General features: G+C 45.3%; 2 protein-coding genes across 7 annotated transcripts in view; one reads left to right on the top strand and one right to left on the bottom strand.

The window, feature by feature from the left end:
• The first annotated feature begins 175 nt into the window (after positions 1-175).
• On the top strand, positions 176-8,728 carry nipal4 (NIPA like domain containing 4). Its single transcript, XM_040182862.2, has 10 exons — positions 176-408; positions 1,410-1,496; positions 3,647-3,784; positions 4,305-4,361; positions 4,460-4,550; positions 4,632-4,792; positions 5,272-5,439; positions 5,613-5,692; positions 6,457-6,669; positions 6,801-8,728. Exons 1-10 carry the CDS (start codon positions 369-371, stop codon positions 7,002-7,004), a joined length of 1,239 nt encoding a protein of 412 aa, XP_040038796.2. The 5' UTR covers positions 176-368; the 3' UTR covers positions 7,005-8,728.
• Positions 8,729-12,000: 3,272 nt separating this feature from the next.
• LOC120822578 (glutamate receptor 1) overlaps positions 12,001-24,906 on the bottom strand; it is a 27,485-nt gene continuing 14,579 nt past the window's right edge. For 2 of the 6 annotated variants that reach the window (XM_078107066.1, XM_078107068.1), the window contains 6 exons: positions 24,823-24,906; positions 24,211-24,334; positions 23,991-24,126; positions 23,636-23,834; positions 22,689-22,936; positions 21,078-21,840 (listed from right to left, as the gene is read on the bottom strand). The exon at positions 24,823-24,906 is cut by the window's right edge and continues 132 nt beyond it. In XM_078107066.1, the coding sequence (XP_077963192.1) occupies positions 21,318-21,840; positions 22,689-22,936; positions 23,636-23,834; positions 23,991-24,126; positions 24,211-24,334; positions 24,823-24,906 (1,314 nt within the window). In that variant the 3' untranslated portion in view covers positions 21,078-21,317. Of the gene's footprint in view, positions 13,273-15,105; positions 15,241-17,696; positions 19,073-21,077; positions 21,841-22,688; positions 22,937-23,635; positions 23,835-23,990; positions 24,127-24,210; positions 24,335-24,822 lie in introns of those variants that run through there. The other 4 variants (XM_040182358.2, XM_078107067.1, XR_005712699.2 and 1 more) reach the window with 4 other exon arrangements.

The raw sequence follows: 24,906 nt of genomic DNA, 5'->3' as shown, positions 1-24,906 counted from the left end.
CACAATACAAATATATCTTTTGCAGTTAAGTCTCGTTTAAAGGTTCGTAAAAAGTAGAATCATTAAAGCCGTTATAGTCTTTTAAACCTTTATAATCGTGTGCCTAATTATTCATTTTTTCCTGCCTATACTTTCGGCGTTTGGCCGCCGTATCAGTTGCTGCTCCTCACCTGCTCCGCCCGGCGGGGCGGGGCGGGATCAGGTGTCGCTTTGTTTACGGCCAACAGTCCCCCGGTCACACCGAGAGCCTCGCGCCTCGTTCCCGCAGTTTGGTGTCTGTCCAGCCGGATGTACCGGAGCGTTTTGCCTCCCGGTCGGTCCCTGGTCCGCGTTTCTTCCGGTTTGTTTCCCCGACGAACACTAACACGATGCGAGATGTTCACCTGAACAACGAGACCTGCGGTAACGGTAAGGCACGAGACACGCCGGTAACCCACCGGGATCGGTCTCTCTCCGCCTCGCCTTTCTCCTGAAGGAAGCTGTGTGTTACGATGTTTACGTGAACGCGTCATATTTAACGTGTTTACACTGAAAACACGCGAAGAGCCGGTCGCTTATTAGGAACAAACCTTTTGTTAATCTGATGAATTATATTCTAGTTTGTCTCTGTGTGTCTTTCAGTATCGGCTGATGTGGTGATTTATTAGGTGATAAATCGATAAAATACATTTAGTTTTCTCCAGCAGAAATACAAACTACAATACATGTTTCATAGAAAATCTGCAAATATGCATATTTCAGAAATTTCTCTCCTTGTTTTTGATTCATTCAATTAATTTATTATTGAATAGATATGTCCCGATTGAATTATTATCCTCCTTTATTTTTACTTAATTAAAGTAATTGTAATTAAACTTTAACACAACTGGATTACGGTTTTATTTTTACAGAATTATTTGCAGATCGACAAATGATCACTAATACATCCAAACTTTTTACCTCCTCGTGAGAAGTTTAGAACGAATAAATCTGAGAATCTGTTTTGTATGCAAAGGCTGTTTGTTGATTTAATTGATTATATTTATTGATTGCGTGTCTTTCAAAGTAAATGCAACAGTTGTTTGGTTTGATTTAGTTACTTTTCTTTCTCTCTTTTTCGGTTGCTACGAAACTTCATTAAATTGGTAAATAAAGATCGCCATGGTGGTTACCATTAACCTGACCCCGTAACAATGCGGCTCCTCGTGTTCTTCACCGCGTGGTCAGACCTGTCCGACCACTTTACCCTCAGACCTGCAGCCGGTTAACCAATAGGTGTGTTTGTCACGGGATCCCATCTGACCTCCGCTTGAGCGTCTTTCCTGCAGTAACCTGTCGGCTATTAAAGCTCCAGATGAGTTAAATCGTGCTAATGGTTAGCGTGTTAGCATGGTGTTGTGAGATGTTTAAGGAATGCAACGTCTCTGCAGGTTCTCAGCTCAGGTTGTGGTGCGGCTCACAGTCGGCTGTCTGTTCAGTCTCTGGAGGCCAGACGCACCTGGACAGCAACAGCACAGGTAACACACACACACACCTGGACAGAAACAGCACAGGTAACACACACACACGCACGCACACACACACACGCAGGTTTAACTCTGAGTTTCTGTGTAAACATTATTGTTTTTCCAGGATGTAGTTTCATTGTGTTTGTAAAGGAGGTGGAGTATTTAAACAGTGAAGAAGTTAAACTGGTCTCAGTCTAACTTTAGTCCTGATCCTATATATGTTCTTGATTGGTGTCCTTATTGGTTGTTCTAGTCGTCTGTAGCCTTTAGTCTTGAACCCTTAGAGTTAATGTAACCAGGGTGACATTTTAACCCGATTGATGGACCTCTTGCGATCACAGACTAATCGCTCAGTAGATCCCTCGTTCTTTTTCTCGAGCGTGAGGAATTTACTAAACAAACAGACTCCAGGTTCACACCCCCAGAAACAAACACACTCTTTTGTCCCCAGGGGTCCGTTTCAAGTAGGAGGTTTAACAATAAATTCACCCCTATTGAGCTGGAAATATTAATGCAAGCGTACGGCGAGGATGAATCCGTAATTAGACAGAAAAGCAACACAGCGACTGCAGCAAAAGACGGAGAAACAGCACGTGAGAAAATTGCTGTAAGTTTTAATATATTGTTGTTAGTTAATATTTAATGTACACAATAATCAGAATCCATACGTTTGACTAGTTCCAGTGGGGAAATAACATTTTTACAGAATGCACTACACACAGGCTGGAAATACACACACAGGCTCATATTTAATCGCTGGTATAAGCTGTACGATGGTGTTGGACCTGTGATGTGTTTCCTTCAGGTGCGTCCTGTGGGACTCCTCTTTAACGTCTCACTGGTTTGTGTCCAACAAAAGGGTCTAAAAGACGTTTCTCACGGCTCTGCATGCAGCAGCTTTACTGATATTCTAATGTTGTAAAGGGAAACACGTGATACTACACAAAGAATGTGCTCGTATGTGAGAGCACGTCCACCATGGGGACGTTACTTCTATGAGGACGGCTGAGGTCATGTAAGGTACATGACCTCACCCGTCCTCAAAGAACTAATAGTCTCCATTGATTGTGCTCCTGGTTGGTAGTGGTCTCCATTGACTATGGCCCTGGTTGGTAGTGGTCTTCATTGACTGTAGTCCTGGTTGGAAGTGGTCTCCATTGACTGTAGTCCTGGTTGGTAGTGGTCTCCATTGACTGTAGTCCTGGTTGGTAGTGGTCTTCGTTGACTGTAGTCCTGGTTGGTAGTGGTCTTTGTTGGCTGTAGTCCTGGTTGGTAGTGGTCTCCATTGACTGTAGTCCTGGTTGGAAGTGGTCTCCATTGACTGTAGTCCTGGTTGGTAGTGGTCTCCATTGATTGTGCTCCTGGTTGGTAGTGGTCTCCATTGATTGTGCTCCTGGTTGGTAGTGGTCTTCGTTGACTGTAGTCCTGGTTGGTAGTGGTCTCCATTGACTGTGGCCCTGGTTGGTAGTGGTCTTCGTTGACTGTAGTCCTGGTTGGTAGTGGTCTTCGTTGACTGTAGTCCTGGTTGGTAGTGGTCTTCGTTGACTGTAGTCCTGGTTGGTAGTGGTCTCCATTGATTGTGGCCCTGGTTGGTAGTGGTCTTCGTTGACTGGAGTCCTGGTTGGTAGTGGTCTCCGTTGACTGTAGTCCTGGTTGGTAGTGGTCTCCATTGATTGTGGCCCTGGTTGGTAGTGGTCTTCGTTGACTGGAGTCCTGGTTGGTAGTGGTCTCCGTTGACTGTAGTCCTGGTTGGTAGTGGTCTCCATTGATTGTGGCCCTGGTTGGTAGTGGTCTTCGTTGACTGGAGTCCTGGTTGGTAGTGGTCTCCGTTGACTGTAGTCCTGGTTGGTAGTGGTCTCTATTGATTGTAGTCCTGGTTGGTAATCGTCTTAAAATTAGATGATGAACAATCACTCTACTTGTTTACTTCAGATTTTGTTTTTAGCAGCAGTCCAAAGAGAAATAACATAATGAACCCACCTTAACGTGTACATTAATTCCCAGTCCGGTAGTGTCTGGTGCTCACTGGGTGACTATTTAACACCATGTGATCGGCCGGCGTCTCGTTCTCACTGACAGCTCTCTGGGTAACATGAACCCATTAAACAAACAGACTTCAGGTTCACAACCTCCGAAACAAACACACTCCTTCTGCCCAGATGTGCAGACAGATGTGGCCTACAACCCCTGGCTGGGTCTGACCCTGGCCCTGCTGTCAGCCTTCCTCATTGGCGGCAGCGTCATCCTCAAGAAGAAAGCTCTGCTGCGATTGGCCGTCCACGGACACACCAGAGCAGGTGGGCACACAAGAGGTCTCACTCCTCGCCGAATTTTACTGACATTTTTCTTTCGGCATGTTGAAAGAAATTTATAATTTGTTAATGATACAAAACACACAGACAAACAAATATTAAATGAACAGTATGACAGGATGATGTGCGTCTTAGTCATTTGTCCTCTGGTCTTTTTTGTTTTTGAATTATCGAAATGTGAACGCTTTTATCTACAGGAAGTTCAAATCCTCAGCATGTTGATTTACAGGGAAATCAATGTAATTTTTCAAATATAAAATTAAAATCAGGGAGGGGGATGCTCATATGATCAGCTGTTTGGTTCACATGGGAACGAGGTGTGAAAGATGAAAAGTGTCTCATTTCTGTCCTCGAGACCAAACGTCACTCAGAGTTCAGCAAGAGACCAAAACGCAACATTTAAGTCACAGGAGCACATATTCATCAGGTTTACTGGGGATGTCTTTGTTTTTAAAGTGCATTATGGGTGATTTAACCACTGTGTGACTTGTGTCTCTGCGAGCAGGCGAGGGGGGTCACAGCTACCTGAAGGACTGGCTGTGGTGGGCCGGTCTGCTCACCAGTAAGAGCCCATTTACACAAACGGACTGGGATGAAATCACAGCACATTTCTGGTGGGATTCACACGGTGTCGCTTCATAAGACGCTTCCTGTCTGCAGTGGGAGCCGGAGAGGTCTGTAACTTCGCCGCCTACATGTTTGCCCCGGCCACGCTGGTGACACCGCTGGGCGCTCTGAGCGTCCTCATCAGGTAGGAGCTCAGGTCAAAGGTCACACCCAACATATTTAGCTTTTCGGAGTCAATCGGGAGACGTTTTTCTGTGCGCCTCAGTGCCGTTCTGTCCTCCTACCTGCTGGGGGAGGCGCTGAACGTGGTGGGGAAGCTCGGCTGTCTGCTGTGCATGCTGGGAAGCGTCCTGCTGGTCATCCACGCCCCGCAGGAACAGGAAGTGACATCACTAGAGGACATGACCAACAAGCTGCTGGAGCCCGGTGAGCCTCCGCTTTCATTCCTACGCATTGTCATGGCGTTAATCTCCTTTTGAGGTTGAGATGAACCCGAGGCTTTTAAAGAAGAAACAGGAAGGAACAGTTACTTTGTTTAACATCTTCCTGTTCATCTACTTGTAGGTCAGAAATGTGCATTGTTTTAATGTGTAACATGAATATGCGCCATTATTAATATCACCAGTTATACAGCATATGTTTTTAGAGTAAACATTGGCCAACAATTGAGCATTGATTCTTACAATTACACAAACATTTGTTTGATGACAAATGTAGCCGAACGGCTCTCTGATCTGGCAATAGCCGGGTGTTTCCCATCATGCAATGGATCACAGTCTGCACTAATATCTGATACACACGTACAGACATGAGATTATCCCCCGAATCATGGGCAGAAAAGCCTTTAGTACAGACACTGTGATCAGCTGCACGGCGTTGAGGCGGCGTGCTGCTGTGACTTTCAGGCTTCCTGGTGTACGCGGCGGCCGTGCTGCTGCTGTGTTCCGCGCTCGTGTTCTACTTCTCTCCTCGGGTCGGACGCTCCAACATCTTCGTGTACGTCAGCATCTGCTCGCTGCTCGGGGCCTTCACCGTGTCCTCCGTGAAGGGCCTCGCCATCGCCATCAGCAGCGGTGAGAGGCCACTGTCTTGTAAACGCAATGATACACACACACACACACACACACACACACACTAGTTAAAAACAGAGGTAATAAAATTAATTGTGTCGTTTGACTTAATTTTCCATAAACCATCAAAACATCATAAGAACCTCTTGACCTCCCGTATTGTTCTGTGGTTTCAGTGTTTCGTGATCTTGCCGTGTTTACTAATCCTCTCACCTGGATTCTGCTGTTCACTCTCATCGTCTCCATAGTAACGCAGGTGAGTTCATTCCTTAATGGACCCTCATTCACTAAATGAACATCATGTTGTGTTGAAGAAGACTTGAAACTAGAGACTGAGACATAAACTCATGTTTACAATGTTTACTGAGGGAATAAATCAAGAGAGAAGTAGAGTCATTTCCTCATAGACGTCTATGGGAGCAGAGGAGTCGCCCCCTGCTGGTCACTACAGAGAAGTAGAGTCATTTCCTCATAGACGTCTATGGGAGCAGAGGAGTCGCCCCCTGCTGGTCACTACAGAGAAGTAGAGTCATTTCCTCATAGACGTCTATGGGAGCAGAGGAGTCGCCCCCTGCTGGTCACTACAGAGAAGTAGAGTCATTTCCTCATAGACGTCTATGGGAGCAGAGGAGTCGGCCCCTGCTGGTCACTACAGAGAAGTAGAGTCATTTCCTCATAGACGTCTATGGGAGCAGAGGAGTCGCCCCCTGCTGGTCACTACAGAGAAGTAGAGTCATTTCCTCATAGACGTCTATGGGAGCAGAGGAGTCGCCCCCTGCTGGTCACTACAGAGAAGTAGAGTCATTTCCTCATAGACGTCTATGGGAGCAGAGGAGTCGCCCCCTGCTGGTCACTACACAGAATGCAGCTTTAACGCATTAAGCTCTGACTTTGATTTAAAGAACTTAATATTGTCTCCTGGTCTGAATTTGACCAGTTATGTAGAAGCTACAGAGACAGAAACACTAAATCTGTTCCACAAGAAGACCAGAGAGGACTTACCTGTCTCTCCGCCTGCAGGTGAACTACCTGAACAAGTCTCTGGACACCTTCAACACCCTGCTGGTGTACCCCATCTATTACGTCCTCTTCACCACCGTGGTTCTGTCCACCTCCATCATCCTCTTCCAGGAATGGAGGAGCATTGCGGCCGTGGACGTGGTCACAACGCTGGGGGCCTTCCTGGTCATTGTGGTGGGCGTGGCCATGCTCCACCTCTTCAGAGGGATGCAGGTTAGTGGCCACTCCCCCCTCTCAACATGAATGTTTATTAACAAAAATTCCACTTCAGAATTCCACACCTTGCTGACTCTAGTGATCCACCTGTCGTGCTGCGAGAGTAAAGCGTCTCTGGTGTCTTTCAGCTGTCCATGAAGGAGCTGACCAATCAGCTTTCTCAGCCGGTGGAGAGGGCGGGGTTTCCAGTGGAGGGATCAGCCAATGGAGGAACAGGAGGAGGAAGAAGCAAGGGGGGAAAAGAGGATAAATATCAGCTGATGGACCACATGGTGATAGAGAGTCTTCCTCCGATGAGGGATGAAGGGCCGAGGGTCTTCATCATCAGCTGAAGAACAACGTGGGGGGGCGGAGTTTAGCGTTTCCTGTCTGGACTTGTGGTTCAGACCGTTCAGGCTTTTAGAGTCTTTAAAAAAAAAAAGCTTCAGTTTTTCATCGAGGTCCAAAAGCTTCCAACAGAACATCTACAAACAAACTACACACAAGGTCAAAGTACCCAAGAGGCGATTTAGTGTCTGGAGGTGTAAAACAGTACAACTGCACTGACGAAGTCCTAAACGAAGTCTAGTACTGGTTGCTAATACGGTAGATGTGTTTAGACGTGCGCTCGTACTCAGCAAAACAGAGAGTTCTGTGATCGTTACAATTATCTTGCAAGTTTATTTTACATCCACATATCATACAGCGGCAAAACTTTAACTCATAATACGTGTACCCAAAATAACAAACCGCATTGCTCACCACAAAGGCACAAAGGCACAAAGGCACAAAGGCACACACGAACACATGCACAGTCAAACCGTTTGCTTCCCAAAGGACCAACTCCTGTGTCTGAGATTCCTGCAGGTTAAAGGGCTACCTGGGCTGATCCGAGGTCAGCGGAGCCACAAAGCACATACAGCCCCCTAGTGGCACACAGCAACATTAAATGAAATAACAACCAATACGTAATATAAATATATAATATAGTTTTGTTACTGAAGAGGTGATCCGGGCAGAACGACTACATTCTACGACACTGAGGCAGAAAAGCTGCGACGATTACAAGTACACATAAAAGTACCACAAAGAGGCTTAAAACTACTATTTAAACAATTCAATTCATTTTTTTTTGTAGCCCATAATCGCAATTTACAAATTAGCCTCAGCGGGCTTTACAGTCTGTACACATACGACATCCTCTGTCCCGAAACCCTCCATCAGCACAGGAAACACTCCCCAAACAATGAAAAAACCCTTCCAAGAGGGAAAAAAGGGAAGAAACCTCAGTGAGAACGTCAGAGGAGGATCCGTCTCCTGATGGACGACTACAATGACGTCACGTGTACAGAATGAACAATGTATAATACATGAGACTATATGACAGAATGATTCAAGTAACTGTGAGTAGTAAACCAGACGCACAGCAGGACCCCTGCAGGGTGGAACTACAAAGAGACGTAGAATTACTTGAGGAGACACAAATCAAACACAATACAACTACAAAAAACCCAAGTGAGCAGATGTCTTGTGAGACGTTTGGGACGACCTTCAGTCTTCAAGCTGTTGAGAGATCCGTTAAATAATAAAAGTAAATAAACATCGCTGACTTTCACTTTATTCTTTCTAAAAGATTTCCTCGATAAAACTGTTTAAACTTTTTAAAATGTTAAATATTATATACTGTATGTGAACTTTTGGCTCTGTACGTTTTTATTAACGTATTAGTTTTTATTTGAGCTGTGAGTGAGGATTTGAGTTTAAATGCTTCATTAAACAACATTAATCCACCTTAGTGCTTGAATCTTTAGGAATGATTGATTGTTTATTGGTGAACAGCGATGATCTTGATTGATCCATTTGATGTGTGATCAATCTGATTAGAGACTCGTCGCGTTCTGAATCTGACACAAGCAGATTTTAAACTTCATCTCTGTAGTTTTTGGAGAAGTCATGTGATCAGAGGTCAAACTACATTTCTGGTTGTTTTATTCATATTTTATGGCTCAGAAAGTTTTACGTTTTTACTTTTTATGTGTTTTCAAACCGAAACATTTCAATAAAGAACAAAAAGCTACATTGAGTCATTTCATGGTTTTGTTTGTCATCTTTTTATTGAAGTAAGCGAGAACATTAACTCAATTATGAGGTACTACTATAAAGTTTTATACTATTCATACTTAATCCACATTTTACAGACTTTTGCCACAGTATTTTTTCCCCTTGTGGTATTAGTACATTTACTGCAGTACAAATCCAAATACTTCCGGAAGTACTGTCCCACGTCTGCAGTAAAAGTACATTAGAAGATTCTTCTTGGTGGTCCTGTTGGGCTTCTGGTTTGCGCCTTGTTTTCTGAGGGACTTTTAGTCTTTTAGTGGTTTATTCTGGACCAGCAGGTCGGTACCAGTACAGAGACAAAGGGGAGATGAAGACGTCCTCCTCCTCGTTCTTCATCTCTGCTTTTTGACTAGAGTACATGAATGTATATACGTTGCCTTTACACTAATATCTGATACACATGTACAGACATGAGAGATTATTCCCCAAATCATGTGCAGAAAACCCTTCTGTACAGATACTGATGACGTAAAAAGACTGTGAGCAGCAGCACGGCGTTGAGGCGGCGAGTGTTCCGCGCTCGAGTTCTACTTCTCTCCTCGGGTCGGACGCTCCAACATCACTCATCAATCACTCTCATCAGTCATCAATCACTCATCAATCACTCTCATCACTCATCAATCACTCTCATCACTCATCAATCACTCTCATCACTCATCAATCACTCTTATCAGTCATCAATCACTCTCATCAGTCATCAATCACTCTTATCAGTCATCAATCACTCTCATCAGTCATCAATCACTCATCAATCACTCTCATCACTCATCAATCACTCTCATCACTCATCAATCACTCTCATCACTCATCAATCACTCTCACCAGTCATCAATCACTCTCATGAGTCATCAATCACTCTCATCAGTCATCAATCACTCTCAATCAGTCATCAATCACTCTCATCAGTCATCAATCACTCTCAATCAGTCATCAATCACTCTCACGAGTCATCAATCACTCTCAATCAGTCATCAATCACTCTCATCAGTCATCAATCACTCTCATGAGTCATCAATCACTCTCATCAGTCATCAATCACTCTCAATCAGTCATCAATCACTCTCATGAGTCATCAATCACTCTCAATCAGTCATCAATCACTCTCATCAGTCATCAATCACTCTCATGAGTCATCAATCACTCTCATCAGTCATCAATCACTCTCAATCAGTCATCAATCACTCTCATCAGTCATCGATCACTCTCATCAGTCATCAATCACTCTCAATCAGTCATCAATCACTCTCATCAGTCATCGATCACTCTCATCAGTCATCAATCACTCTCAATCAGAGAGAAATCTGACTTGTAGAAATAGCGGGAACCTCAAGAGAGCCACGACATTATGTTCTTTACACGTGTTTGTAAACATGTTTGTAAACGTGTTTATGTATTTACGTGCAATCTTGTCTGATAGCGGCTCTCTGCTGTAAAACCAAAATGCATAATTACATTTTGCACTCTTTGATTTGCGTCGGTTGATTCCCTGACAGCCAATGGGCTCGTCTCGGCGCGTGGCGTGTTTGATGGTCACTCTAAAGCCCCAGAATCCTCTCTGGGAGGTAGAAGACAAGCAGCTTGTCCCCCGTCTCCTCTGACGGCTCCGCTGTCCTTCCTGCTCTCCTTATCTGACGCTTTTCAACAGATGTTCCTAATTCCTCTACGACGTTACGATGTGTCACACGGGATTATTATAATCCCTCCATTCAGACTGCGCTGTGTGTGTGTAAAAAAAAAATGACATGTAATGTAATGTGTGTGTGTGTGTGTGTGTGTGTGTGATGTAAGTGTGTATGATGAGGATTACATGATGTTCCTCCCACACATTGAGGGAACGTGTGTTGGTTGAAAGAGGTTCTGGTTGATGTGATTAATGCAAAGACACATTTTAAATATAATCTCCTCCCAGGAATCACCTCAACGGTCCAGCTGGTCTCTGTTGTCAAGGGCAACCGCAGCCACGAGATACGTTATTGTTCAAAACCGAGACATTTTCAGGTCGAAATCCTGAAAAAAGACCTGCTGGCTATTAAGGTGATCTCCTCGGTCCACACGTACTGAACATCTGTCCGTCCCTCAAAACGCGTGACCTCCTGTCTCCGTCTCTCAGCTCGATGGTCCCCACTGACAACATCAAAACCAAAAGACAAAGACATGACGCCAGAAGTGAGCATCTACGCCTGTGGTGGGGAACAGATATCACATCTCACTCGCTGATGGTTCTCTGGTTGGGGAGCATGGTCCTCCTCCTCCTCCTCCTCCTCGCGCTCTTCTTCGGGGGGTTCCGGGCGGAGAGGTAATGGGCCACACGCTCCTAATCGGGCCCTTCGTGGGGCTTATTGTCAGCTGGATTTCGTCCCCCAACGTTCTCCGTCATCCCTCACAGCCGGGGGAGTAATGAGGTGTTACGTGAAATGACGTCCCCCCCCTCGGGACCCTGAAGGGAGCTCAAGAAGAGAAATAGCAGAAGCTAATGGACAGAAACAAGGACGAAAAGATGATCGCCAGAGAAAAGGGTTACAGAAAGAAGTGGAAATGAAGACATTGAATCAAGAGATCAATTAAAAAAAGGAAAAAAAAGACTTTATTGATCCTTCTAGTATGAAAGTGACTGAACGCGTTCTTCAGTTCATCAAGTCCTCTGAGAACAAACAACCTCAGTGGATTGTGATTTGGTTTAGTCATTAAAATCATACCATTTATTTCTAATGCGCATTTCTGTTTATGTGCTGATCAATCAAAAAATATTATAAATAGAAACAGGAGAACCCGTCCTTTTACAGATGAAATAAATAATAACGCATTCTCAGTAAAATGGGCGGAGCGAGTCACATCTGGGCGAGTCACATCTGGACATTTGGAATGTTCTTGGCGAGTTGCAAACTTTTGAATTGGAACAGAACTTGGGCTTCAACGGATGATGTTTCCCAAGAACACACGTCCACGAGCACATGAGTCCATCAGGACACGAGAAAGAGTTCATCTGCCGTCGTAGAGACCTGTCAATCACACTAAGCCCCCCCATAAAGCCCCCCCGCCTTATGGTCTGTTTGACTCCAAATGGACCATAATTCACTAAAGGAACATCGTGCTGCATTAAAGAAGACTGAGCATAAACGTCGGAACCACAAACGCCGTCATGTTTGGGTTCATGACATCATCAGCTTGTGAGTTGTTGTGGCAGCCCGAGTTTTATATATATATATAAACTACTAAAGAAAAGTTCGGTCCATTTTGCAATGAGAGTTTTTATTAAATAACAGAGTAATTAGTATGAGTGTAATCACCAACTGATGAATGGATTAAAAAGTAAAACCTTTACACGAAGGGAAGCTCTTCTTCATTAACATCACACAAAATGTGAACATATTATTGCTGATATTTGCTCACTTTCAGAGAATTAAAAGTAGAAGCGACTCATCTACAGCTTCAGTCCAGAAAAACGAGAAATCCAGGAGAAATCTTCAGGAACACGAGGCCGACGTCCGGTCGATGCTAACGTGCTAACGTGGTCTTATGAGAAGTTCAGGTCCACAGACTCAACGTAGAGGTGATGATGCAGGAGGAGCTTCTGAAGTCCTGAATCGATCACGTGATGGTTGACGTTTGTCAATTAAGGAAATATATTTGAAATCATCTTTTTAATAATAGGAAGATGTTCTTCTGTCGTCTTTCTTGATTTATTGACTTGAATTTAATTTCTCAGCTTCACATCAACATCAATCAGTTTATGTTTGCTACAAAAACCTGACTAATAATTATTATTATTAATGTATTAACTGTGGAGGCTCCTTTAAATGATCCAATATAACACCGTGTTTAAAAAGGGTTTCATGCTCAAACTCTCCTCTGCTGCGTGAAAAGGGAAGGAGCTTCTAAACATGGAGGAGGAGGAGGAGGAGACAAAGGGGGGGAGGAGGAGGAGGAGACAAAGGGGGGGAGGAGGAGGAGCAGACAAAGGGGGGGAAGAGGAGCAGGAGTAGGAAGTGCATTGACAAAGGAGGTTAGAAATCAAGTCTCTCCTTTGGTGTTATTGCAGGAGAAAAGGAGGCGTGAGTAGAAAAAGTTCATTTCTTTAAGCTCCTCTGGGAGCTTGTGTTGTGTTCAAGTGCCCGCTGTTCATCAGATGTATTATTTTCTCCTCCTCCCCTCTTCCTTCCATCTTTTTCCTTCCTAATCTGCGCAACGGACAACCAGGTGAGCAGCACGGCGGACAGGAGCGTCCCGTCCAATCAGAAGACTCGGTTTTCATCACATGCCCGATGAGGAGACGCCCATTCCGGCTGCTTTGTTCATGCAGGTTAAACCTTGAGCTCCGGCTTTTGGGAAATCGTGCGTCACTACTCGTCCGTTCTCTCCTCCGAGGATGGACCCGCCCCCTGCTCCTCCTCCGTACCCCCCTCCCGCCACGCCTCCTCCTCCGTACCCCCCTCCCGCCACGCCTCCTCCTCCGCCCGCCATCCCGCCGTGGCCGGAGCTCATGGCGGCGTCGATGAGCTCCTGCAGGAGAAAGAGAGAAAAAACAAAAAGCAAAGACGCGTTGATCAAAAGTCAGTGGTCATGTGACGAGCAACGACCAATGACAGCGCAGCTCAGATGTAATAAAGTGAAGCGTGTTCGTGCTTCCTCGGTCAACACTTCACACTGTTTCTCCACCTCGCAGGTTTTTCATTTGAAGGCTTTTGAATAGAAAGGCGTGTTGTGTTTGGAGGGATCGGATGTATTTATGTGTCTAAGCGTCGAGGTAATAACAGTAAAGCTGTTTTCAGCCCCCCCACTGCTAATGATGTGGATCCAGACTTAATCTCCTGAATCGGGCCTCGTTTACTGCGTCGCCTCCAGCGCTGCTTCCTGCTTCCTCACTTTGAGACGCTTCAGCTTCACATCATCAGCAGAGCTTTGGTCTCTGCTGATGAAAAGCTGCTGCACGTGTTTCTTCTGGGAATGTCCTCGACTAGGGTTGAGTATCGTTTGGGTTTTTTCCGGTACCGGTGCTCCTATTAAAAAAGCCCATAACAACGATTGATTGAAAGGTTGTTTTTTATGTTGCCAAAGCATTTTTTTTCTTCAAATTGAAAAATATATTAACAATTTAATTACAGTTGTAATTAAAGGCAAACGGGTGTACAGATTCATTGCACTTTGGGGAATATTAAATTCTTAATTTTAGATGTATGCTCACTGTGTATTAAAAGCATTTATGTTGTATTGACGCTCCTTGTTTGTCTCCATGTATGACGTCATGATTGAGCTGCACGAGACACGAGAGCACTTCGTTGTTCCACCGCGTGACACAACTTATTTGTGTATTTAGTCAACGCTTTGCTGCGTACAATGAAGACGAAAGAATCAAACGACCTCCTGCCATTCGCGTGAGTCCCGTGTGTGCAGAACGCCGCCCTCTCGGGTCGCACCTTTAGGGGCCGGACGGTCCGACGGGACGGGAGCGTCGTTACGGGCTCTGTGACCGCTGACTTACACTGACTTACGTAAATGTCAATAGAAGGCAGAAGGCGAGCTAGCTACTGTAGCTGCACAAGCGGTATGCTATCGTTAGCTGTTGTGGGTTCGGCGTCATCAAAGTAGTGTCAATAAAGTTTTTCGATTGGCTCAGGTAGGTACCGGCTGTATAGGAACCGGTACCAATACGGCACCAGCTCTCGGTACCCAACGATGTCCTCGAGGCGTCATGACGTCAGTCCACAACAAACGAGTGATAGCAGAGCCGTGCTAACGCTAGCTCATGGTCCCAGTGAGCACGAGACGGGATTTCACTGTTAAAATCGGGTTAAAATTTCAACGTCTTTTCAACCGGCTAAAAAGTGGATGAAACATCAACGTGTTAAAAAACGTGAATTTGTTGATAATGTGTCATGTTGTAACGCGACGTTGAAAGAGAGACGATATTATTATTAAAATTGTCAAATAATTAATGAACTGGTCGGCAAAATTCAACGTCTATTCGTAGATGTCGCAAAGAGGTCTCTGTGGAGTCCAGTTTTCAACGTGATTTTTAATATCAAATGTGGACGTCGTTTCTTTGTAAACCTCTAAAATGATGATATAGCACAAAGTAGAGGACGAAACAAAACCGTATTAAAAATCACGTTGAAATGTGGTATGAACGTAGACGTCTACGGGTAGACGTTGAAAAAACGTTCACTTTTTAACCAATTTGCCAGACAAGGTCCGAGCCACTGAACCGGAACCGGTGGAGGAAAATTTGCTACGCTGGATTGGACAGTCTGCGTCAAAGGGGCGGGGCTTACCAAATGGTCCACCGACTTGCAAATTAAATTGTTTTGTGGAACTTTGTTACGAAACCACACCCACCTTCATTCTCCGGGACTCGATCCGGGACTTGTAGCAGAACTCGACCAGAGCCACCAGCATGGCGAGGCCAAGCCCGCCAATCAGGATGTAGAAGACCCCCGCCACGTTGCTCAGACTGAGCGCGCTCGTCTTGTCCTGTTGGTGCAGAAGGGCGGGGGTCGGGGGTCAGGGACCACCAACCACGGCGCAGATGGAAATGACATCACTGCTGTTGAGAATTATTATCTTTTCTAACTAATGCTTTTTGGAATATTTTTAAAAGGCTGTGATCAAGGCTGTGAAATTAATCATTGTTATCAGGTCTGTTTCTACCACTAATTTAGAATTTACTATCTCATTTCAGTAGTAATTTTTGCATTACTTGCTGCTATATCTATTCACGTCATGCCATTACTACAGTCTCTCTCTCTACACAGCCGAGGATCATGGGTATTGTAGTATTTAGAGCTGTTGGCCAACATGATGACCACTCCTGAGATTCTGCATTAACTAGTAAATACATTATACCCAAGGCTACAAAAGATACCGTCCAGGTGCATTTTGGGAAATGTAGTATCCATCTGCAGCTTGACTCGAACTAGCGGGTAAACGCCACAATCTGTCTGACAGACCTTTAGTTTTTATAGAAAACTGGTGGTGAAATATATATTTTGGAGAATGAATTTCTGTATTGCCACAAACCACAGCCTTTGATAATGATCCATATTTATAGTCCATCACATGCAGCTTCATGCACATAAACACAAACAGAGGGAAGGAAAAACACATCTCTAAAGACTACTGGTTTAGGAAAGAGATTTATCTTGAAGTGAGTTTGATCTTCTAGTTCTATTCGCTTTAGCTAAAGAGTTATCTCTGTAAATCCTGACTCAACTTGAACGAATCCTTACTAAAAAAGGGGCATTTGATTGGTGGTCGAGCTGGCTGATTTTCTGTCACATGCATCGCGTGTTTCTGTGGGCGTGGCTTAAATCTGACATCCAGTAGCATGCAGCCTGTTCAGAACACTACCAGGAAGAAAGAGCCCTTAAAGTGGGAGGGCCTTCGCTTCAACTTCGCTGTGTGTGTGTGTGGGGGGGGGGGTTTGTTTCTGTATGTGTGTGTGGGGGGGGGTGTGTGTTTCTGTGTGTGTGTGTGTGTGTGGGGGGGGGGGGGGGGGGGGGTGTATGTTTCTGTATGTGTGTGTGTGTATGTTTCTGTGTGTGTGTGTGTGTGTGAGAGAGGTGAGGGGGGGTGTTTCTGTATGTGTGTGTGTGTGTGTGTGTGGGGGTGTGTGTGTGTGTGTGTGTGTGTGTGTGTGAGAGAGGTGAGGGGGGGTGTTTCTGTATGTGTGTGTGTGTGTGTGTGTGGGGGTGTGTGTGTGTGTGTGTGTGTGTGTGTGTGTGAGAGAGGTGGGGGGGGGGTGAGGCTGTAGTCAGTAGCTTAAACTTCATTAATTGTTGGTCGGCAGCCACAAACAGAAAAAAGGAGATGGAAAATGTCATTTTTTCTTTTACAGAAAAGACATAAATTCTTGCCAGATAAAGAAACGATCAATGATTTAAGTTGTTTCAGAACTGAAGGACGCTGCAGGGTAAAAAACATAAAAGAGATGCAGAGTCTGTGTGTGGCTGCCTCTCAGCGAGCGGCGCCGACCGCGAGTCTTCTGGAGAGCAGAAAGACGGCTGAGCGCAGAAAAGCCTCCCAAAGGAAATCTGATCCGGAGACGTGAAAACCTCTCGTCTCAGAGAACGTCCGCTTCGTCACAACGGGCTGAAGCTCCTTCTCGCCTCAGTTTGCATTAATGTGACTGGACGCTACATTTGGAGTCTGTGTTTGGGTGCAGAAGTACTCGGTGCCTTAGGGAGCATCAGGCGAGTTGAGGTGCAAATCCGAGTCGTGAGGTTTTCACGCGGCATCAGAATATCTATCGGGCCGCTCGTTGATTGATTTGTGCTCCGGCGCTTCAGAATGGTCAGCTGACCAGCAGTGTTACACTCTAAAAGGGAAAAGTTCTTCAGCAAACCAAAGCTAACGTCACCAACATCGGTCACAATGACAGACTTTAGTGCCAGCAGGTACTGAGTTTGAATTCATTAGATCAAAGTATAACGTTCAGTGATTTCTTTGTTTGATAAAAAGATCGATACTGGATGTATCAGTAATCAGCTGATGAGCTCAGCTTACAGGTACCTGGCTGTCAATTTTCAAAGAAACTAAAGTTAAACTTTGCCAAAATGAGTTAACGTCAGGCTCGACGTCTGTCTCGTTCTGCACTATTTAAAGTACACGTACCTTCTCATTAGGTATCATATTCAAATTCAACACCTGGAGGCAAAAATAACTGTCTGGAAAGATGAATCATGACGATATGTTTTGATTGCTATTCCTTTTATTTTTTTTTAGCTGCGCATCTCTTTTGATTGGCGTCTAAGATGAGCGAACTAAACTCCCGATCATTACACAAATTAACAAACAAATGAAGTCTGCAAGAACGTTTCTTTTCAGAGTGTACCTGCTGAAGTTTGGGGGTTTGGGACTGATGGGGTAAAGTGTGGGGGGGGGGGGGCACCAACACATGACCTCGGGACCGAGCAACCTCAAGAACTGACCTTTCTGCCGGAGTCCTTGTGTCCACACTCCCCTTTGTCATACCACCACTTGTTTTTCAACTTGTCTAAGATGGCTTGTTCATTGAGCTTCAGTACCGCTAGGTTTACTGGGATTCTTCAAAAGAACCATGAGAGGAAGGGGGGGGGGGAATAACATAAATAACATTATGCACCTCCATGTTATCTTATGTTATTGTTCAGCTGCACAGCAACGGGGCTGCGGCACCAACAGCGGCGCCACTTTGGCAAAAACTGGCAGTTGCAGTACAGATGCTTTGGCAAACTACAGAGAACACGTCAACATTGAGAGTAAAAGAAACAAAAGACACACAATCACACATAAAAACGGTTCTGGTAAATGTCAAAGTGATATGCTTTAATACTCCATCTAGCTTTGGCTTGGCCTGACTCCCTACGCGCGAGATGTGTATTACTATATCACTTTGGGTAACCGGCAAGAGCTGAACACAGTCGACTCTGTCTGTGGTGGGGCCGACATTCCAGGAGGAGACGAGATGAACGTGAGGGTATTTTACAAGAGGAGCTAACCGGATAATCTGGGTTGATTTCCGACAGCTTAGCTTGTTAGCTTGTCTCACTTTTTGGTTTCCAGTTATTGGAAATGTCTCCATGAATGGACGGTGTAGATTTGGCTTCTTTACAAAGGACCAATGACACGATGCTGTATAGATACAATATAAATGCAGTGGCCCGGTTTCCTACCTGAAACCAACGAAACGATTTAACGAATGTAAGCAGAGTCGTATTTCACACGTTTGTCGTTGTCTTCGGGCTCTGGCATTTTGTTCATGAGTTCAAAGCTTGTGGGAAACATCTCCCGGTTTTAGCTCAGATCCACGTCTGAGGGTCTGGTCTTGTGTCCATTGAGGACTCAAACAGGGGATCAATCACAGCTATAAACATGAAAGTAAGCGTCAAGGATTCGATCTACGCCTTCGTATCAACTAATAGACGTCTAGATGTCCAGAACTACTTTTCCCAAACTGCCGATGAGGTAAAGCTTAATTCCTGTTTTCGGTCAGGATGGTTTTCTAAGTGTGTTTTTTGTAAAATACCCCCCGGATCAGTAGGTTGGTGGATCAAATCACCTCCTGTTCCAGAGGTGGAACCAAAGGTTTCGGGTAGAGTTTTCGTGGGGCCTCCCGAATGTTTTTGGCTTGATATTTAAGCTGTGGGTTGTTGCCGGTTACCCCGGCGGCCATTGCCTTTGGTTACCAGTTGGGGGTTACGGTGATCTGACCTTGGAGTCCCCTCCCCCGGTGCCGCACTCTCCCTTGTCATACCACCATCTGTTTTTCAATTTGTCCAACAGGCCCTGCTCGTTCAGTTTTAATACCGCCAAGTTTACAGGGTTTCTTCGGGGTGATAGTAATGAGGGATAGAAGGGAACTGGGTGTTAATGAGCAGCAGACTGCCATAGTCAACACAGCAACATCATTACATTCATCTACTCATCACAGGCATGTTATCATCCTTCAATGGATGGTTCTTCATTTAATCTCCCCGCTCTTCAAACCAGACCTTGTTAAAATGTTGTTTCCTCAGTGAAAGTTGTGTCCAACAGATCCACATAGTTTGGGTGTAAAAGACTCTGCTGCATCTGCTCACTGGGCTTAAACACCTCATCCTGTCTGAAGGTCGGTTGTGAGCTTCCAGATTTCTAAAAAGACCAATCTAAAGTATTCATCATTGTATGGAACAACTGCTCTATGCTAACGTCAATGTGTTGTGCGTAATGTGGCATCATTTCAGCATTTGCTGCTAAATGTAATTACACAATACATTTTTTATAGGTCAGTTCCTTGATTATGAAGAAACATCAGAAAACCTTAGTCTATGAAAACACATTTAAAAACATTGTTTTGTTTTATGGTCTCGCCAACAAAGAGTAAGTTATTGGTTGAGGGCAGCTGGTTCGCTTAGAAGCTGGTTAGAGATGGATTCTGCCATGATGGGCCTAGAGAGAACTCTCTGGATTGTCCCCACCAGAAGAGACTTGATGGTCTTGATAGTTCTCACTCTCCGTGACTTCGTTAATCGTGGTGGTTGTCTAATACGTCTAAAGTTCTGTGGCCCTACGGCGACTCGAGTAGTTCAGTAAGGGCTGAGCTCAGCTGAATATTGCTCATTATTCCCTGTACATGTGGATTAAGAGCCATGGTCTTGATTCGAATGAATCACGAGTGATGCCCCCGGCTGCAGTAACGCAGGCGTTGGACCCTGAGTTATAATATAAAGCTTTCTATCTACTATGTGATCCTGGTGGAGAGATGAGATGGTTGATATGAGCGGCCAAAGAAGACGCCACGCGCATGAGAAATGAAGGGAAGCGATGGATTTGGGAGGGCGTCCAAATCGAGGAATCCCAGAGGGAATGTTTTTGGACAGACTGGAAGGACATCCAAGGCAAAGACGTGGTCCCGCTGTGGAGACAACTGGCCAGCGAGGCTCATGATGGAAAGAGACGTCAATCATGAGCCAACCAGTGTTCCTTTAGTTCAAGTGTTGCTCAAGCTGTGGGGCGCGGCCCTCATCTACAATTTTGTTTTTTCTTACTCCAAAGTCGGTCGTGACAGAAAGAGTTTGAGAACCACTGCTTTATTCAGACGGGACAACAATGACTAATGGATGATCAATGTGATGAAGGCGAGAGCAAAGGAAGACCTTTGTTCCAAATTGCATTATGTTTACTAAAGTAAAGAATTTGAACATAAAGTGGTCCAGCTGATGGACATACATTAAACGGTCATGTGTGTCCAAATACACTGTCAATTGGAATTTGTAAATTCAAGAAAGTCCCAAAAAACTGTAGCAATGTCACTTTGGAACAACTCCAAATAATCCGATGACAACAGTCATACAGACAGAAGCCGGTGGAACCGTGGAACCAAGCGGCTGTGTCGGCTGAACTACCGGTCGACCCAGAGGCAGAGAACCGGGACGGAACCTGTGATCATCCAACACGCTCAGCATTTAGGGGCTTTAACGCAACTCTGTTGTTAGGAGAACGTCTTCCTCTCGTTCCTTCCATGGCTCTGTTCTTTTTTTCCCATTCTGAATGTTATTATCTGTTCATGGAAGCTGCTACTTTTTAATTAGCTTTTAAGAAACCTGAAATGATTTCCCCACCCAGGCAGAATTTGGTGGGTGTTGTTTTTCAGGGATTGACGCTGTTGGTTTACATATTTAACCTCTTAACATACTGTGAGCTTATCGGATCTTTGGAGACAGTTTCCTCTCTGACTCTGGGCTGTGTGTAAAATGCTGATGTGAACAAAGAAAGAATGGTTTGATAAAAGCACAAAAGCCTTTTTGACGGAAACAAAGGAAGAGAAGAAATAGAGATTTCAAAAGCTGCTGTCAGGTAAAATAAATAATTTCATTTCAGAGAGGTTTTGGTAAGTACAGTGTAGCTTACAGAGCGTACGGTGCTGTGTGGTCCAGCTTGGTGTACAGAGTGTACAGTGTAGCCTTGTACGCTGTAGTCTAGAGAGCGTATGGTGTGTTTCTGCGCGGTGTAACGCAGACGGTGTAACGCAGAAGTGTGTTTTTGACAGCCTACAGAGCGTTTATGTCAAGACGGAGAATTACTTTCTTTATTCAATCGAACAACACAGAGCTGGATGGATGGATGGACGGATGGATGGATGGATGGACGGACGAATGGATGAATGGACGGATGGATGAATGGATGGATGGACGGATGGATGGATGGATGAATGGATGGATGAATGGATGGATGGATGGATGGATGGATGGATGAATGGATGGACGGACGGATGGATGAATGGACGAATGGATGGATGGATGGACGGATGAATGGATGGATGGATGGACGGACGGATGGACAGATGGATGAATGGATGGATGGACGGATGAATGGATGGATGGATGGACGGATGAATGGATGGATGGATGGATGGATGGATGGACGGACGGACGGACGGACGGACGGATGGATGGATGAATGGATGGATGGATGGACGGATGAATGGATGGATGGATGGACAGATGGATGAACGGATGGATGGATGGACGGATGAATGGATGGATGGATGGTTCAGTTGTCGTGAGACAGGCATCAGAGAAGACATGACACCAGACAGGTAAACGGGCCGACTGACTGAAACAAGGACAAAGACGGACAAGAACACCAACAAGGACAAAGACGAACAAAAACAGAGAGAGAGAGAGAGACAAGACAGACAGAGAGACATATTAAGAGACTGACAGACAGACAGGCAGACAGACAACAGTCAACAAGTTCTAAACCTGAGTGCGTAGTCAACGAAAGACCCTGATGCTCTGCAGAGGACGGACTGGGTCACTTCACTTCAAGTCTTCTATAAAGTTTCGTTCTAAGCGCCAAACATCCCAATTCATTATCATTACGATCAAATCAAAGTATTTTCTACCATTAATCATCTCAGGACCCCTCAGGTGTATCTGGTGACCCTGTTCAGGGACTCGAGCTCTTGGTTGGGACCCACTACCTGACTCTATAGAACTTAGTTAAATCCACAATCTAATAATATCATATATAGATATACATTTAGGGTGTTCTACTAAACAATGAGTCCTTCTACTTTAATACTTGTGGTTTGCTTATACTGGAGTATTTTCACAGTTTTAGTAGTACTTTACCTTAGCGTACTTCTTTTCAAACTAGGAGTTCATAGTTCTTTTTAAAACTAAACCCATGAACTCCTCACAGACCTTTGCTCTGTCTCATCCTCAATAAGTAGTGGTATAGAAAATGCCGTTGTAGTATCTGAAGGTCAAAGTTCAACCTCTGCAGAGTCTCTCAGTTCGGATCCCAGAACTTATTCACAATATCAAACAAAGCATATTCAATTCAACGAGGTCTAATTGATCATTACCCTTGAAATCTAACATACAAGCAGACAAAGGTCTTGACAGAACAACAAGAACACAACATGGGACACCACGTGGGCGGGGCTCCGAGCGTACCTGAGGGCCGAACCTTTGGGCGTGGCCACTCCGTAACCTTTGGAGTCCAGGTTGCCTCCTACTTTCATGGTGTCGCAGGGCTTCCTCTGCTCGATGTACTCATTCATGGAGGACTCCAGCAGGTAGGCGTACTTCCCCTTGGACTTCCTGACCCTGATCACACCATCGTTGGTGCTCTTGACAAACACCGAGGGGTCTGCGCTCCGCATGTAGGACCACATCTTCTCAAAGACCGCGATCTTTGACCGCTGAAGAACCAAATGAAAGACGATCATCGGGGTGTCGGGGTGATATGATCGTGGGCGGAGCATCGGTGGAGGAAGAACAAACGTCTCAACACGCTGGTCAGCTAGTTATGTTGCCTCTTCTCTTTGATAGTATCAGCTGAGGGAAACAACATTTTAAGTGCTACCACAGAAAAGCAACATTAACCACGAGGCCATGTTGGAAGACTCCTTCCCGGTGCGGACGGCTGGCTAGTTAGCTTATTAGCTAGCTAGCTTGTCACCGTCCTAAACCTTTTGTTCTACGTTTAACTACAAATAAAGCGTTTCCTTCAACCAGAACCCAAAGATTACATCCTGAGCTCCTCATTGAAACTATGACGTCATGTTTGATCTGAGACCGTCATGTGACCATAGATCAAAGAAACAGGACTGAACTTCAGGAAGTGAGCACGGAGCAGTAGAGGATGTTCAAATGTGAGTTGACCGATATGAAGCATAGCATACATGTTATGTTTAACATATTATACATATAAATTTCATCATTTGCCGATTTTTAAAATCATAAAAATTCTACCTTTCTTTTCTTTTGAATGACTGTTAACTGTTATTCTGCACTAAAGACACACGCCAGATGCTGATCAGAGGCCTGTTGGTTATTCTTCAGACAAACAGAACAGCAGGAAGTGGAGAGATGATCAGCCTGTGAGATGGCCTCCTCACCTTGAAGAACTCCTTGGTGGAGCCTCCCTCCAGAGTACCGTAGGCTATCTCGGTCTGCTTGGCCAGGTCCTCCGCGCCCTCGATGGGGGACACCATCCTCTCCACGGTGAGGAAGGCCGCCAGGTTGGCCGTGTAGGAGGAGATGATGATGAGGGTGAAGAACCACCAGACCCCTCCCACGATTCGACCAGAGAGAGACCTGATGAGGAGCGTCAGAGTCTCAGAAACACAGCGTCACAGCTCCAGTCTGATCTCAGATCTGATCTCAGATCTGATCTCAGAGAGAATGTGCAGAGATGACCAAATAAATGCTGGAAAGATCAGTGTCTTAGTTGACCAGGTCCAGGTGTCCTACCTGGGCGAGATGTCACAGCCCTGCTGCATGAAGGCCCCCAGCGAGAACCACAGAGAGTTAAAGATCCCAAAGTCGTTGGTGTGTTCTGGAGCCTCCTTCTCTTTCTGCGGGTTCTGGTTCTGGTTCTGCGGGAACCCTGAAGGACGCCATCATGTTACGGAGGGTCGACATTCAGAGGGGGACATGAGGAAGGTGCTGATGATGATGATGATGGAGATACCTGGAGAGCGAGCCAGCTCAGAGGAGGAGGTGGGCAGAGCTCGACGAGAGGAAGAGGAGGGCAAAGTTTCATCTTCGTCATCAGAGTCGTCTGCTTTCCATTCATACGGACTGAAGCGACTCACCTAAGTAGAAGTACACAAGTACTGTCAGGCTCAAGGAGTAGAAGTACACAAGTATTGTCAGCCTCAAGGAGTAGAAGTACACAAGTACTGTCAGCCTCAAGGAGTAGAAGTACACAAGTACTGTCAGGCTCAAGGAGTAGAAGTACACAAGTATTGTCAGCCTCAAAGAGTAGAAGTACACAAGTACTGTCAGCCTCAAGGAGTAGAAGTACACAAGTACTGTCAGCCCCAAGGAGTAGAAGTACACAAGTACTGTCAGCCCCAAGGAGTAGAAGTACACAAGTACTGTCAGCCTCAAGGAGTAGAAGTACACAAGTACTGTCAGCCCCAAGGAGGACGCATGGCAGTTCCGCCCAAAACGTGAGTGAATATCTGTGCGTGTGAACATACTCTATGCAGCCCAATGGAAACACATGGGAAATACCAGTTAATGTACTCATATCACAGTAGAAGTACAGCGGTCGGTGTAAGGCAGTGAGTCCTCTCACCAGGAACAGCACCACGCTGACTCCGATGTAGGCGAACACGATGCACATCCAGATCTCGTAGGCCAGCGGGTCGAGGAAGGAGAA

Source organism: Gasterosteus aculeatus, chromosome 7 (assembly GCF_964276395.1).
Source record: "Gasterosteus aculeatus chromosome 7, fGasAcu3.hap1.1, whole genome shotgun sequence".
Taxonomy (NCBI): Eukaryota; Metazoa; Chordata; class Actinopteri; order Perciformes; family Gasterosteidae; genus Gasterosteus; species Gasterosteus aculeatus.
This window is presented reverse-complemented; position numbering and strand designations above follow the sequence as displayed.

Excerpts from the sequence above, each read along its gene's own strand:
- nipal4 (XM_040182862.2), top strand. The coding sequence starts at position 369 with ATGCGAGATGTTCACCTGAACAACGAGACCTGCGGTAACG. Across the intron at positions 3,785-4,304 it reads CCACGGACACACCAGAGCAG|GCGAGGGGGGTCACAGCTAC; the intron begins GTGGGCACACAA and ends CTCTGCGAGCAG. Across the intron at positions 6,670-6,800 it reads ACCTCTTCAGAGGGATGCAG|CTGTCCATGAAGGAGCTGAC; the intron begins GTTAGTGGCCAC and ends GGTGTCTTTCAG.